This window comes from Martes martes (assembly GCF_963455335.1).
Source record: "Martes martes genome assembly, chromosome: 9".
In the NCBI taxonomy this organism is placed as follows: domain Eukaryota; kingdom Metazoa; phylum Chordata; class Mammalia; order Carnivora; family Mustelidae; genus Martes; species Martes martes.
In genome coordinates, this window is record NC_137896.1 from 116,350,233 (window position 1) to 116,367,530 (window position 17,298).

Genomic DNA, 17,298 nt, shown 5'->3' on the forward strand with positions numbered 1-17,298 from the left:
AATGCCAGGATGTCTGTTCATGGGCTCTGGTGTTCTAGCACCTTCACACCTGGGCACGATTCCTCGGCCCGTCAGCAGAGGGCAGCAGATGCCAACCACATGGGACCTAGATGAGGAGACGCTCTCCAAGACAGTGCCCCCTTCTGTCCCCCTTAGAGAAGTGCTGGGAAATGTATTCACCGCTCTTTCTCCTGGTTTTAACGAGCGTGTCTGCTCTTCTTTCAGATACCGGATAATGACCCAGTGCTGGCAACATCAGCCTGAAGACAGGCCCAACTTTGCCATAATTTTGGAGAGGATTGAATACTGCACCCAGGTATAAGCATTTTCCCCCTTGACCAGCATTTATATGGAAAAGATGGCAAACACCAAACTGCGAAATGAATGTCAAGCCAGCCAGGAAATTTGAGTTATTAACGATCATGAGCGTGATTGCCGATCTGTGAAGTAAGCTGAGTGGTGCCTCAGTTTACCCATTTTGTGTATCCGTGCCGGCTACTGCCTCTTCCTTCGCCAACACATGACACAGCTGCAGACCTCCCAATACTATTAGGGAGTCAATTCAACTCCTGAGGAGCAACTAAATCCCTCCTGGGTAGCTAATGTGTTTTTTTTAGGCAAAACTGGAACGTCAGAGAAGTATGGAAAACACGTGCTCTCAAATGTTCTCTGCTGTGGCTAGAGAAATAATAATGTGAAATATTTCCCAGCATGTAATTGTTAAATTGGATGCCCAGTGACAAATTAGAGGGACTCGAGGAAGGAACAAGGGAAGCTGGAGAAATTTGAACATCACCGATAGGATTCGTGGAGCATCTGTAACACACAAGTCATTTTTTCTCATTTTATCCTCAGTTAGGTTCATAAAATATCCCCACTTTCCAGATGAGTTGAGGCTTGGAGAGGTTCTCCAAGTCACATAGTTTCCTGGCAGTACCGCTGGTCCCTGGGCACGTCCTTCTCCCATTTCCTTCAGAAAGGACTCTAAATTCTCCTCCCTACGCCATTTTGGCAGACCCTGCCTCCTGCCTCAAGAAAGGAGAGGCCGAGAATTCATTCCCCCCTGCCCCCGCCTGTCTGTGCATGGACCCCAGATCTTACCCCCCTCCTCTCATGTCAGTGGAGGGGGCGGCCCTCTCCCTCAGAGGAGCCCCTCAGCCTGCACCACCAGCTGCCCCTCAGGGACCCTCCCTCCCTCCGGCACTATCTCCTCTCCACACCTCGGCTTCTTTCCCTCTCTGGGCTGTCACTGTGCCAGGGTGTGTAACTCTGGAGAGTATTCCAGAAGTCGGACAGGGAACCACTACCTCCCCAATTGCCTCATCTTGGTTGGGACAGAAGCTCAGAAGGGAGGGGACTGGCCTTTATCTAGATGGACTTTGTCAAGTTCTGTGGCTCTCCTTCAGAAAACTTGCTATCCAGTGAACGGCATCTTGGGTGATTATACTGTAATACTAATGGACTAGACTCACTTAACTATATACACTTTGGAGTAATTCTTCTCCCAGGCATATAACATCCCTCTTAAAGGCAAGCAGTTCTGTACAAGCATATTTTGAATGACTCCCCATAGAGAATGAATAATTAACAGGGGAGGAAATAAAGAATAAGAGAATCAGAAGGTAGTGGTTTTTATTCTTATACTCTTTTTATTGATGACAACTGGACCAACGCACTCTTCTGCTACACTGAAGCAATGGTTTTCCCAATTTGCATAAAATATTAATGAATGAAATTCCCCCAAGCTTAAGTTTTCCTTCCACAGATTTTCTTCAGATCTCTGGCAAATGCTTCTGCTGTTCTGTGTTACCATCCATTGCTATAAAAATGATCTAGCACAGACTTGGTTTCATAAGGGGCGTTCCTCACAGCACGGCTGTTCCTTCTGGGCTTCAAAGGGTCTGGTCGGATCCAGACCAGATAAAGCACCACTGTGCTCCCTGCACACAGAATGGCACAATGATGTAACCCAGGGCACATGATCAGGTGTCGCCCATCCAGACACGATGAAGTGGGAGGTAGCTAGGAAGAGAAGAGGTAAACCTTGTGAGCCAACACAGCGTGTCTCCTCCCTGCCCCACCCCCATCCCGCGTGTGCATGCACACACACACGTGCGGTCACAGCCTTTTCAGTGGAAGGGACTGGATTGGGAATAGACCGGAATAATTTTTTGGACGGATTTATAATTTTTCTAAATCCATGAATCTGTAGGATTTGCCCAAAGGCGGTCTCTGGAACGCCACTCCCCTGTGTTCAAATACCTCTAGACAGGGCTTACCCTCCACGCTCTTCAAGGATGAGGACGGCTCCCCATTCCTCTCCTATTCCCCAGTGTCTATGAATTAATATATTCCCAAAGAACACCGGATGATCTCCTCATCTGGAAAATAAGTCTGGATGAGACCCTCGCTGAGGTATCCTCCAGACCCAACACTTTTGGTCTGTGATTCAGCGTCTTAATCTGTTCGTTTCTCCCGCTTGCAGGACCCGGATGTGATCAACACTGCTTTGCCCATAGAGTATGGGCCGCTCGTGGAAGAGGAGGAGAAGGTGCCCATGAGGCCCCAAGACCCAGAGGACATTCCTCCTCTCCTCGTCTCTCCCCCACAAGCCAAACGGGAGGAAGGCCGAGACCCCGCTGGCCCGCCCCCCCAGCCTTCCACGTCCTCTGGCAAAGCCGTGAAGAAGCCCACGGCAGTCGAGCTCTCTGTCCGAGTCCCCAGAGGGCCCGCCGTGGAAGGAGGACACGTGAACATGGCATTCGCCCAGTCCAACCCGCCGTCAGAGCTGCATAAAGTCCAGGGGTCCAGAAACAAACCGACCAGCCTCTGGAACCCCACGTACGGCTCATGGTTTACAGAGAAACCCACCAAAAAGAACAATCCTCCCGCAAAGAAGGAGCACCAGGAGAGGGCACACCTGGGGCGCGAGGGAGGCTGTACTGTGCCACCGAACGTGGCAGCTGGCCGACTCCCGGGCGCCTCTCTGCTCCTCGAGCCGTCCTCGCTGACGGCCAGCATGCAGGACGTGCCCCTGTTCCGGCTGCGTCACTTTCCGTGTGGGAATGTCAACTACGGCTACCAGCAGCAGGGCTTGCCACTCGAGGCCACCGCTGCCCCCAGCGCCGCTCATTACGAGGACGCCCTTCTGAAAAGCCAGCCTGGGCCCTGAGTCCCCCCACCCCACCGGGCCCGGCCCCTCGCTTCTCTTCCTTGGGAAGCCTGAGCCCCACGGAGGAGGGACAGGTCGTGGCTCCTCCAACACCAGAGACCAAATGTCCCCTTTCATTTCGTGCCAACTTGTTTTCAAGTGCCCCCTACACAGCTCTATTTTCAAAACGCTTTAGAGAAAGGTTTGGAGCATGGGTTCATCTTATTCTTTCACAAAAAGACGACATCGCAGGGACAAGTGGTGACTGCAAGGGCCCCAGTTCGGTGGCAGGAGGTTTCCTGTGCATGGTTGGCGCCCGTGTCCTCCTGCTCCTCTCAGATGGGGTGTGTTCTGTTCAGCGCGGTCCACACTAGCTGCTCCCGTGTCTCCGAGTTGGAGTCACGGGTGTCTCCTGACCTTACGGGTGTGGACCCGGACCACGTGAGGCGGGGAGGGAACAGACACCAAGGCATTATTTACTTGTCAGGAGCTGGCATGGGGAAAGATGCTCTTTACCAGGAAAGGAAAAATCAGACAACTAGCGGCAATGTCCCTTTGGGGGACGTCTGGATGCTTCCGAGTGTGCGGATTTCGCTGGTGACTGTAAACACATGAGGACTAGTTACGGTACCATAGAGAAAACGCACTTATATCCATCATAACGGAAAGCAGATATTCCGTGGACTTTGAGGATGAGAACGACGCAGTCCGTCCGGTTCCAGACATTCAAACATCCCGTTGCTACACCTCATGCCTTAAGAAAACCCTCCTACGAAAGGGGCACAGAGTGTGAGGTTTCCTACCAGATTGAAAACTCGAGATTTGAGGTCTTACTTAATTGAAAACTTCCCACTAATTAAAATCAACTCTGATCATTCAAAAGGAAAAATTGTAAGCAGCAGTGGCCCATCGAAGCACAGACACATGTCCCTCCATGGGCCTCAGAGTCCATCCATCCCAGGCCCAAATCTTCTAACGGTTTCCACCACGAAGGTTAAGCCCAGGGAGATTCCAGCTGTAGGGGCAGGCGGGTCACTGGACAGCCCAGGCCCTCGGTGGTCCTGCAAGGTGCAGCGCCCGCCCTTCCAGCGTGCACCTACCTTCGTCCCCCTGCAGCACGTGATCCCAGCGTACATGGGAACACGGATTTGCTCGCATAAGGCCCAGCGTCCTTGGTATAGCTACCAAATGCAGATGGGAACAGGACTCTCTGTCTGGGTGGCAAAGGAAGAGCGGGCACCGGAGAGCAGAGACTGACACTGACACACGATAGTGGGGGCTCCCAACGCGGGTTTTCCCGGATGACACTGATCTCCGTGAAAAAGAAATGGGAGTGGGTTAAGCTTTCCATACACATACTTGCGCAATAAGGCTTTATCAGTGACCTCTCATTTCATGCTTGCTTTCTGCTTCTCCCCCCCCCCCCATTCCTTTGCTCAGCTGCTTTCCCGGTGGTAGCTGTGCAGAAACATCGCACTGGGTGGAGAGCATTTTCCGTGACTTGCTAGGCTCTAAGCATTCCCAGGCAAAACGACTGTATATAATATCCACCTATCCCCCTGCCTCCTCACTCTTCCCTAGGTCACAAGCATCGTTGCAGATGTGGGAAAGCCATTCTGTTCCAGGCCAATACTGGACAAGCGTCCATTCTGTCAGAGGGAGATGCCTTGCCCTGGCCGGGGTCCTGCACATCTGGAAAAGCACTCACACCCTGGACACCACTTTTCCTTTATCCTAACTGCCAAAAATATTCTCACCAGACCACCGATGATGCTGAAATGTCAACGAGCTCGTCTCTAAATAACCATATCAGCGAAGTTTTGGCCCTTGCCAGGTGCAAAAGTAAATAATCTAATTATATAAACATCAATCTAATTCATAAACCACTAGCGGGCCCAAGAACGATGCATCGAGAGACACTCCTAAAGGTTGATAACAGAGGAACTGACAAGAACTGAGAAGAACGGTTTCATTTTATATCCATAACACCAGTAACCAGTTAAACAGGGAGCATGCTACCCAGTGAAGTAGCCAACTCTTTATTGTCATTAATGGGGGGGATGGGATCGTATCCCTTCCTCTTCTTAAAAACTACAAATCCATTACATTTTCAGGTTGTGCCTTACTACCACTGAGTTTGATTTGCTGATTCTAATTGTCTTCATTGGTATCAATTTTCATGTAAATGATAGTCAAAGCCTGTGTACATGGATAAGTAAATAAACAACTCCACACTGAGATATCATGACCTCAAGATGTTTCATTTAATTCGCTGGACCAAGCCCTAGGTATCGCCAGGCCATTAACCCGGACTATTGGCCACTCAGTCACACCCTAGCCACGTGGCTACAGCAATTCGTGTAGATGCTGTGGATTCTCTGACTTATTAACGCTGAGAGAAGAGTCTTACCTAGAGCCCAAACAGGCACAAATAGAGTTTTTAGAAGCCATGTTAATGAAACCATAAGCTAGAATAATGATTTATGGTCCATGTATGTAAGGAAGCTCATCAAACGTGCACAGCCCTACCCCTGGGAAACTGGCGATTTGTAAGGCAATGACCAGTTTAATATGTGGCACCTCAAAATCACAGCACATTTCAAAAGGGCAGGAAAATAAGCTTAATTTTTCTTAAAGACTATGATCTACTCAGTGGTCAAAAGACTGGATTCTCTCCCACCAGTTAGGTTGTGAGTCCCGGCTCTCCTTGGGGTATCAGTCCTGGCTGTCCCCGTGTCTCCATGTACAATGGGGAAAATGGCTTCCCCTCCTCATGGCCCCTCAGGCAGATTGCAAACTATGTCTAAACACAAGTACTCCCTTCAATTCCCAAGTGACTCAGGCTGGGCGTGGGGGAGAATTTCAAAATTTGGAATGTGCCTACGCGTTCCTGCCTCTCTACCACCAAAGCTCAGTGGGAGTTGTTGCACCTACCCCTCTGGGCCTCTGGGCTCTCCCGGTGGTGCCATATTGGACTGCGTCTGTCACTTGTGTAATTACAGGAGCAAGAACCCTTCTAGCTCCCAGGCCTCAGCTCAGAAGAATGTAAAGACTCTACCATACTTAGAACTGTCTAATGTTAAAAATAAACATCACAGAAAGGAAGGTATTTAATCAGCCTGAGTAATTTAAAAAAATCTGGCATATAAGACGATAAACTTGGCAAACTCTCTAGCTATAAGTTATTATATAACTACAGGTTAACTTTACTCCACTAAGGAATTCTCAATGATCAGGCTAGTTTAATAGATTTTTCTCCAATAATAGCAGGATTCACAATCACATGAGCTTCAGAGACCTAAAATCAAGAAGCATATGAATTCAGACTACCCTTGATAACAGGCTCCCCATGACAAGACTCATAAAACCCTATGAAGTGTGTTGTCAATCTGTCTTTAGCTAATGACTTTTTAAATGGGTCCCCAAAGAACATACAATTTGACTTTCCTAAGTTCACTGCAGCAGATGGTTGCCCATGTTGGGCGAACATGCAAAACAAAACCCAACATTCCCGTAACCCTCCACAGGATGCCCTAAAATAAAAGAGAATTATTGAGAACAAACAGTAAGGTTTCTGCTAAGATTCTGTTTTCCTTTCGTATTCTGAGTAGGTGTATTTAATTTTTAATGAGCAACTCAAGTACAAAGCTTTTTTTAGCTCTCACTTAACTTGGAAACATTGGAAAAGCTCAGTGTAAGAACGGACTATTCCATGCAACAGTGGGGAGGAGGAACATGAACTAGAACCACAAAACTACAGCGATGACCTCCCCTTCTTCGGTATTCAGTTCACGTTAAACGGGTGTGCTACCCTGCCCTCTAAAGATGGCCCTACCAGGCCAACCTCGGAAGGCTCAGAAACACCAAAGTCCATGTGCATTGCTGGCCCACGTCCACTTCATGGATGCCTCTGTTCCATACTCGCCAGCTCTCTCCCAACTCCAGCTGACCACCATAGCTCCTGCCTCCTTGGAAGAAATTACAATTATTTATCCTGCCATTGCTCACATGCGCGTTCGTAGGCACGTGGCAGCTGGTATGAGGTTGAAAGGCAGCCTTATTTTAAAGGAACTCCCTCAAAGCCTCGGCAACTAGCGTATGGTAATAGCCTCTAGAATATTTATGTTCCAAAAGATGTTATTTGCCGATAGAGATGAATATCAGATGGACGAAACTTCGGCTGATTAGAAAACCGTGGATGGGTTAGCACTACTCGGCAGGCAGCTAGACTTCAAGAACCCACACCCCAGTGACTGCAGCAAGTTCCGGGAAGCCCCTGCTTTCTTACTTCACAACACTGAAAGTTCGGTCTCAAAGCCCCTTCCAGCTCTGAGGTCAGTGATTTTAGGAGACTTCACCTCTGCATAAGGCAAATCCCGGCAGGACTGGTGTGGGGCTGCATGTGTGTTCTTTTTTTTTTTTTTAAGATTTTATTTATTTATTTGACAGAGAGCTCACAAGTAGGCAGAGAGGCAGGCAGAGAGAGAGAGGAGGAAGCAGGCTCCCTGCTGAGCAGAGAGGCCGATGTGGGGCTCGATCCCAGGACCCTGGGATCATGACCTGAGCCGAAGGCAGAGGCTTAACCCACTGAGCCACCCAGGCGCCCCTGCATGTGTGTTCTTTTCCTTAATCTAGGCACCTGGACTCTTGACTCTCTGTGCATTTAGAGCCAAAGCCGATTAATTCAGTGCGCCAGCCCAGTTAGCCAAGTTATAGTCTTTTTATACAGAAGGAGACCAGAAAGAAGTTTAGTATCAGTTCTCCGTTTATTCTATTCAAAGATCTCTTTAACAAGTCATAAAATTATTAACACAGCAAAAAAGTTAACGGGGTGGTTTCCGGAAAGCAGGAAAAGCTGCAGGACGAAGAGAATTGAATGACCTTCACACCTTCGGTGCCGTAACACTCATTTCTCTTTTTTATGTCTGCTACAATTGCAGACTTATTGGCAAAGTAGAACAATAAAACTTATCTCTGGAAGGTTTTCCACGCCTGACATTTCACGACAGGTCAGATGCACTTCCTGTCCATCGTCAATGGGAAGTCTCCATTCCCAGTCTCCATTCCCAGAGCCAGATACAAAGCCCAGAATGAGCGACCAGTTTGAGACCCGGTGGTGTCTGCGGAGCCGGGCATCCCTCGACAGGTGTCACGGTGCTGTTACGATAAGGAATTCATTCATAACAGGATTCCTTTCCCCCAGCTACACAGGACTAGAGAGAAGCCCTCTTTTCAGGTTTACAGACACACTCACAGCAACTGGATGGCAATTTTTTGAACATGTTGTAAATAATAGAGCTTTAGAGTGGACCTAGAAATAGGGAATCCTCAAAGAGAGCCCATTCAGCTATCCCGCCAAAAGATAAGATTGTGAAAACTTGCCGGCAAATTGTCTACATGTTAGTACTTCTAATACTTGAGAAAATTTTTAAAAATGTAAGCCCGTTTCCATTATTCCAAATAAGATTTATGGAGTATTTCACAGTTCCCAGAAGAAATAGAGTGTTACTAAAGACAGGTTCTTTTAGCTCACGTGTGCACCAGTGAGCAGCTAGTGAAGTTTCGTACGAGGCAGGAAACACGCAGAACATCACCCGAATTCTCCTTGGTCACACAACAGGCAGCGTGAAGTGGGGTGTCCTAGAACTGCCTGTGATTTCTTTATTCCCTAAACTCTATTCCCTTCAAGAAAAGGGAAAGAGCACTTGAGAAAATTATAACTTTTTAAACTCATATGTATCATCTATTGGAATTCTTTTTAGAAACTCACTTTTATTAGCAGGTTCAATGAAGGGGACTCAAGTTTGACACTTCACTCTTCTTCTCTGTTGTCTCTAATGCAAAATCCATTTGCCCTGCCATCAATATGGGACTTTTTGTGACAACTGAAATTCATTTTAAGATCCATCTTAGGATTTTTTTTTTTTTTTTTTTTTTTTGCCGAAGATGCTGGAGAGTAACCCCTATCCTTCATGATTAGAACTGTGAGGGACAGTCAGTATCTGGAACACTGTGGACCGAGATTTAAGCTGAATCTCAGAAGTCATATTAGAAAAAGTAGGAAGAGAGTGCTGGAAGCTTTGTGTATGACTTTACCATGATTCATTACTTTGTCAATCTGATTTGACTTGTCAGGTGAGGAACAGTGAGTTCTGTCCTCCAGGAGCTAAGTCTAGCTTGAGTAGAGCCAGCCTGAGCTCTGCCAGAAGACCCTGGGCTCTAGGGGACTGGCTCGGAGGCTGCGGCTTCTGGGTGTCTACACTTCCTACACATTAGAAATGCTTAACATTCTAATTCAGTGCAGGACAAGTAGATTTCTGAGACTCCCTGTTCCATTTCCTCTACCCAGTTCTATCAACTTTGACAGAATACCCAATCCTGAGACCACACGCCTCTAGACGAGAAAGCCCGCAGAGACGTGCATGCAGGTAAATACGTCATACCCACAGGAGCAGCAAATTTGTCTGTCTGGGTTCTTAGGATTGTAGAGCTGAATTTATGCCAGATTTGTGGGCATTTTTAGAATTTGGGGGCAATTTAGAATCTTTAGGAACAGATTCTATGTTAAGCGAAGGGCCTCGATTTAAACACCTAGAATACCTTTGCTAACATAACTCAGATCTCCACGGCCCCCTCACCCCTACTGTGACCCCCACACTTCCCTGGGTAGTAAATGATGAAAATGTTGAAACTTGCTGCTGCTGTATCATGAAAATTCTCTTCACTGTAAGATAGTCTAAAGGAACAAGGGGGGGGGGGGCGCTCCCACACCTCTTGGTGTCTCTCTTTGTAAGGGAGAGGCCGTAAGCAGAAACTCGGCTTCATTCCCGCCAAGCATAATGAAGCCGCACCGTCAGTAACGCGTGCCCACCAACCCGTAATTCCTGCGCATATGCTTTTTTCCCCACTCCTGTGAAAAGGAGCATTAGCAAAAATTTTGGTAAAGGAAATCCTTTTTGCCTATGCAAAGGGATCATATTCTGCTTATAATAAAATCTTAACATGTCCCATTTAACTTGTTCGGCCTACAAGCATCATTAGGAACTGTCTGTTGTATATTCAAGCAGCTTATATGTGACATTGTAAATAAGGGCCTATGTATCAAGGGATATTATTAAATAATTACTGAAAATATATGTGACACTGTGAGTTTCGTATTAACTACTGTATTTGTATAAGTACAGCAAAGCACAGGGCATGAAGAAAAATAAAAAATAAATTCTATAGGCTTGCAATGTGGTGATACATAGTATGTCTCAGAGTCGAACATTTGGATAAAAACTGTCCAGTGAGTAGTTACAATTACCAGATTCATTTCTTAATTAAGAAGGATTCTTAACACCTTGGGTCTCTAGCCATTCGTCAATGTGGCTTAAGTAATATTATCACATGTTCTAAGTGGATAGGTCCAAAACGAAACTCTGAAATAAAAAATGTTTGGTCCCAGAGACCAGTGCTGTGCACACTCAGTATTCGACCGTACATACGAAGACGTTCTCGGAGTTCCGGTCCCACCAAAACAGAAACTCAAAGCCGTCCCAGGGAAAACACACGGGCAGGTGCCTCCGGTGACCTCCCGGTGACCCTGCTGTTCTTTCCTCCCCTTCTCTTCCCAGCCCAGCAGCCTTCTTTCTCTGCAAGTTAGATTCCCACGACTCTAACCTTCCTTGTCCGGCACAATTATCTGTTCCGTGGCCTGGTCTCTTGCGGCCACCTGCCTGAAGCTAGCTAGCTAATCTCCCTACTTTGAACCATCAATGGCTTTCATCGCCCCTGGTCATTCCGCAAGCATTCCCTGAGCATCTACTTGGTGCCCGTATTACTCCAGGTGTCAGGGATAAAGCAATGAATTAGTCAAATCCCTCCCTCCATCGAGTGAGAGAGGAGAAAAATAAGCAGCAAAAAGTCTAACATGACCAAGGACGGTAAATACTAAGGAGAAAAATCACACATGGCGGGGGGGGGGGGTGGTATACGGTTCTGGGGAGGAGGGTGCCAGCGTCTCAGACCAAGACTGCAAGGTCTCAGAGTTCAGAGTCAGCAAACATCTGCACCTGAACACTTTGAAGCACTTAATAATATTCCCACCAAATAACCCTAAAATAAAAAATAAAAGCTTTGTAGTAGAATATAGGTCATTATTTATATGTTTTTTAAATCTAAATTCAAAAGAGTTTATTCTACACTAAATTAACAAATGCAATCCCACTGGTATTTAAAAAAAGGTGAAACAATTTTAGAAAACTCTAGAAATCCATTCTCCTTCTCTTAAATGGCTTTGTCCATCAAAACGAGATAGCAGGAGGGTGGCTAAAAACATAACTTCACTTGTTGAGTAGAAAGCATGATACTTTTTAAGGCTCCAGAGGGATAGGACAAATCCGAGTCATCATGGTGAGACAAAAAAGCGCTCTGAGTTACTGAAAGAAGGGGAGATGTGGGAAGGGTCATGACAAGATAACATTCCAAAACCAAAACAGCTTCCCTTTTTTATTGATGCTCAAGAACTGAACTGAGAATGACATTTAATAAGCAAAACACAAATGAAAACACCTAATCTGTATGTATAGTATATGTAAACATACACATTACTTGGATTTAATGACCCTAGTCTAACTACGAGAACAACTGTTTCCCTGACCTTAGAGTTGGCATTACTGTTTCTGGGAGTGTTTCATATTTAACAGGAAGAATTATGGATATCCAAGTTCAGAGTAGGCATGAATTTCATATTAAGGTATAAATAGAGTTTTAAAGAAATAAGCTGTGTAATAAAATAAGTTTACTTTTGAATTGCAATACAGGCATTTTCTTCAATCAATAAAAATATTCCTTGATTATAAAGCAGCCATACTTCGCAAATGTATATCAGGAAAATAGCTCTGGCAATATTTGAAATACCACACTTCTTTTTAAAAAGGCAGCAAAGCAACAGAACTTAGATTTCAAATAGTATATTGCAAAATAGTTCAACATATTATTTCTAAGCACAAAGCGAGCTCCCGTTCTAAAGGATACTTTCAATCTTATAAAGTAAATTGTTTTAATATTTCTGTGTAGTTTAAAGGCTAAATATCTACAATAAAAGATAAATCTTTACACATATAGGACATAAATGTCAATACATAGCACACACAAACGGTTTACATTATATCACTCTGTTTTGAAGCCCAGTTTCTTAACGTGTGCTCAAAAAGAAATACAAAAGCATGATACAGTTCTGTAGCTTTGTAACAGGCTGAATTCCACAACAACGGAAAATACGAAAACAGCAGAGACAGCAAACACAACTCCAGTCTTATGAATAGAACCAAAAACATTGAGAAATCATAAACATTTAAAAATGACTAACTATTAGATTCTTCCTAACACATCTCAATTTACTCTCTTCTCTTAAATATAATTTTTCTAAATGTTTTTCATATCCCAGGAAGAAATAATGGCAAATCCTCCGCAAAGATGAAAGTGCATTATGTTCTGAAAGTGCTTCGTGTGTGTGTTTTATAGATATGTCCAATAAGGATTTAGACAAGTATGTGCAAAAAATTCCAATTATGACTTGAATTCTTAAACCTAATGATGGGGTTTTGTAGTTCATTCAGATGAGGCAACTGCCAACTCGGAAGAAAACTCTGTGATTACATACTGTGTATAGAGGAATGAGCACAAGCCCCGGGGTCAGGAGACCCCCATTCTATTCTGAGCTCTGTTAATCAGCTAGTGAGAGACCCCGGCAGAAGAAGAACTGCTCTAGCGCTTCCATTTCTCTCTCTGGCAATGGCTGAGAGGCTCAGCAGAAGAGCCTCGAAGGCCCACCCGATGCCAGGGTTTTATCGTATCTCTAGATGAGGCATTCCTGAAAGGGCAGGTCATTTCACACCAAAAAATATGAAAAATACATGAATCATAGAGCCGCTCTTCTCCTACTGTACTTACTAGTACAGGAAGAAAAACTCCAAAAATACTGGATAAGAAAAGTTATGTGAAGGTCATATGTTAACCAAAGCTTGTGAAAACTCTTACAATGACAGCCTACGAAAAATCCAATATTATGTGCAAAAATGAAACAGTAAGCAACGTCAGTTGGTTACCTAATGGCACGTGTTATTTTTTCTCCTAAGTCTCAGAATTTTCTTGGCTCTAAAGCTTTTTAAAAACTCTTAAAAATACTTAGTTTGAACTTGTCTTAAGAGAACCATGGTACCCACAGTTCAGATTTCTAGCTTTGTAAAGGAGTCTCTCTGAATTGTTATAACGGGTTTTTTTAGGAGGTTAGCTCCACTTTCAAATCTAAAATAATGGCTAGATAAACCATTGGCCGTGGACTCTTTATTTGACATGTGTATATGAGCTCACCGAATATGACAGAAGTGGAACTCAACAATTCTCATCCACAAGCTTTGAACCATTTATTCCCCGATAGGTTACTCTGCTGGGCCTAACTAAGACGCCGTGGTTTGGCTTACAGGTGAAATAGCGCGTGTCGCCCACAGCTCCGTCGTTTCTCCCCTTGGCACTTCGCAGCTCGAGCCCGAGCCAGATCCCAGAAGCAAAGTCAGTGGGGCCCACGTACCTAACGGTCCCCATCTCGTTCGAGCTGGTGAGGAGGACCTGGGACCCCTCGTGCAGCTTCACGCTCCCTTCCAGGCTCCCGGCGCTGGTGGCGCTGCTCCAGCTGCGGCGCAGGGCGGGTTTCGATCTGGCGGAGGGAAGAGCGAGGGGCCTCTTCAGCAGGGGAGCAACACGGGCCCCGCGTCCCATTCCTGCCCACCGCCTGGCTCACAACTCACTCGTAAAACAAAGCGCTCTGTGTTCACAACCGCACGGTTTCTATTCCAAACAGTGATGTTAGGATATACTTTTGTTCAACATTTCAAACGTTTTTTCTCTCTTGGTTATTTTAATAGTACCCTAATCTGGATTGAAGACTTCACTAGCATTTTCTAAACACACACACACACACACACACACTATTTTTACTTTCTGTAAAACACCCACTAGAAAAAATATGCTTATAACCTGTTTAAATGCGCTCAATTATCAAAGCAAAAAAAAAAAAAAAAAAAGAATGCAGTGTTGGGGCTGCGGTAAATTAAAATGAACTTCTGTTCACTTTTTAAATATCTATTTACCTGAAAAACAATGTTTAGGACCTGCTCACCTATAACTTTATAAAATAAGTTTATATATGTCTTCTCTGAATGAACTCCAGCCACATCTCCGGCTTTAGCCCCCTCCCAGCCACTAACAGGGAGGAGGAGCTTAGTTCCCAGGAGCAGGACTCCTCCCTTTTTCTCTACAAAATGATATTTATTTATTCATTTATTTTTTATTTTTTCCTACAAAATGTTATTTAGAATGTACTGCATCCTGGCACCCGCCACCAACCTGACCTGACGATCAGTTCCACACGGGAACTGATCCAAGGCCTCAGCCAACACTGCCCCAGCGCTCCTCACGGTCACTGCCAAGTCGCTGGGCCTGAAATGTCACCAACTCCAGCTGCCCTCTGTGACCCAAGACTTCCCCAAACCACCACCACGGCAGCCTTGCACACTCATCCGTGTGGCACCTCTCCTCCAAAACAAACCTTCTCCCCATCCCCACGGCAGAGACAAGGCAGAACCTACTACCGAAACCGCACAGTGCTGGGAAGAAACGGGGTCCTACTGATCCTCTAGTGCATCTCATCGTCTGTGTTCCCTAACACACTATCACACACAACGTCTCATTTCCTTCCATTAACGACCCTGTAAAAAAGGAAGACCTAATTTCATGGGTAAGAAAACTGACGTCCAAAGATTTGTCCCAAGCCACATTTGCCAACACATGACAGAATTCTAGTTAGAAAACATAATGGAAAAAAAAAAGTATTATTTGTCACAAATGTACACATACGATGATAAGGTTAACAAAGAATACATCATACCTGTTGGGAAAAGCACAAACCTTTACTGAAAAACACACAAAAGAAAAATATCCGAGCTTTGCTCCTGGATAGAAACATATTTGTGTCAATTCTCCCTAAATTCACCCCCCAGGGGAATAGTTTGCAACCTCACAAATCACTCTTTAAGTTTCTCATAAAAATGATGCCATGTATCATTTCCTGAGCACCTACTACATGCCAGGAACTTTCCATCCATTATCTTCTCCAACCTTACCCAACCCACTGCCATGATATTATCTTCTTTCAAATGGAAGATGAATTTGAGAATCAAAAAAATGAAGCTATTTGTCTACGATCGGAGAGATGGTGAAGAGGACAGACTCCCATACAAGGCGGTTACAAGCACAAAGGCCAGGTGCTTACAACCGCAGATGGGTGTTAGTAATTAAGACAAAACTGAAAACTAACACAGCAAAGATTTACATCGCCAGCATGTTAAATTCTAAAGTTACTGAGACTAAAACAATGCGGCTCTGGCACAGGAATGTACTTCTGTGAGACACAGAAAAGATACCTTAGAGAAATATACATAATTTTTTTTTCTCATGTGATTGAAAAGGGAAACTTCTAATCAGTAGGGACAGGAGTGAACATTCAACTAGGAGTGCTATAAAAATCATCTGGGGAAAAAAATATGATTCTTACCACACACTATATGTTAAAATAATTTCTAAGTAAATTGAACAGCTAAATTCATACATTAGAAAACAGGAAGGAACCAGAAGGAAATAGAGCTGGATATCTACCTGAACACACATGCACACACACACAGGTGGGAAGGGAGGGTAACAGATACATGTATGAAAAGTCTGGCATCTGGACCTTTGTTAAATTATGATTTTTTTCACTAATTATTATGCCATAAAAATGTTTCCATATCACAGGACAGCCTTTTAAAACACTGCAAAAGCCACACCGAGGAAAATTGTTAAAGAATATAGGATTTATTAAGGGAAAAAGCTTTCAGAGGATATGGAGAGTATGATTTGTCCAATTTGGTTTAAAATTCAGATACATGCTTTAGGAAAAAAAAATGGGAGAGTATATACCAAAATGGAAGTGATAATTTCATCTAGATGATAAAAATTACAGATAATCTTTATCTGCACTTAGTTTTTTAAATAATTTTTCAATTTTGTACAATCAGCTTTCATATCAAAAAAAGTTTCAAGAGAAATAAACAAGTAATAAATGAATTCAAGATCTAAACCAAAAATTCATGGTTTGGGTGAAGAGTTAACATTAAATAAGAATGATCTGATTCCAGTTACGTCTAATAGCTCTAAAAGCTCAGGGAAGTGAGAAACTTGGAATTACAGTACATTTAGGTACTGTAATGTTCTATTCAAAAACATTAACTGACCACGCATGAAATGGCCGGGGCGAGGTTCTAGATTTGTGCGTAATACTCAGTAAACCAATAAACACATCAGTGTCACGGTACAGACAGCGTGCGGTGCCAGAGCACAGAGACAGGAGGCACTCCAGCCTCCCGCAAGGGCCAGGGAAGAGCTTTCCTTGAGGAAGTGACACATTAGCCTCGCTGGTGAGAGCGGAGCCAGGGGACACAGAGAGAGCGTGCATGCAGGCGGCCCTTCACATGCTGCGCCAATGAATGTGGACTTCGTCATGGTTTGAGAATCGAGACGCTTCAAGGCACAATGAATGTAAATGCATGATGTGACCTCACGGAACACGCAGCGAACCGGATTGGGAGTTCTGCCTCAACATTCGAATTTGAGCTGACAGCGTGAACCGTGTCAACAGGCTGGACTCCACAGCCGGAACGCGTGGTGACGGCATGGACAGGAGTGGAGAGAAGCTGGTGAGGACCGGGGCTGCGTGTGGCAATGGGACCCCGATGCAGGCTGGATGCCAGGTGGGAGAGGATGGGCTCCTCAGGACAACCAGGGCGCTGTGGTGCCCGGTTCAGATTCCAAGCCCTACTCTTGGCATTAGATACACACAGAATTCTGAAGACAGGAGACCTGCTTCGAGCTGCTTGCCATCATGTTGTCCTCTGAATGACATGGTTTCATCACGGTCATCTCGACAAATGATGTGGAAAACCAGATCCTGTCCCCCTTTCCTCACGTCCTCTCTCATGTGGGGCAGGCAGGTCCTTTGCACAAACCTTTCCAGTTTCCTCCCCAAGAATTTTCATACCGCTACGTTTCCATGTTTCTTCTGGAAGTAT

At 45.0% G+C, this 17,298-nt stretch overlaps 1 protein-coding gene across 4 annotated transcripts in view; it reads right to left on the minus strand.

The window, feature by feature from the left end:
* Positions 1–1,616: 1,616 nt before the first annotated feature.
* Positions 1,617–17,298, minus strand: part of CLIP4 (CAP-Gly domain containing linker protein family member 4) — a 76,525-nt gene continuing 60,843 nt past the window's right edge. For 3 of the 4 annotated variants that reach the window (XM_080814149.1, XM_080814152.1, XM_080814150.1), the window contains one exon: positions 9,097–13,850. In XM_080814149.1, coding sequence (XP_080670275.1) covers positions 13,529–13,850 — 322 coding nt within the window. In that variant the 3' untranslated portion in view covers positions 9,097–13,528. Of the gene's footprint in view, positions 2,023–9,096; positions 13,851–17,298 lie in introns of those variants that run through there. The other variant, XM_080814151.1, reaches the window with a different exon arrangement.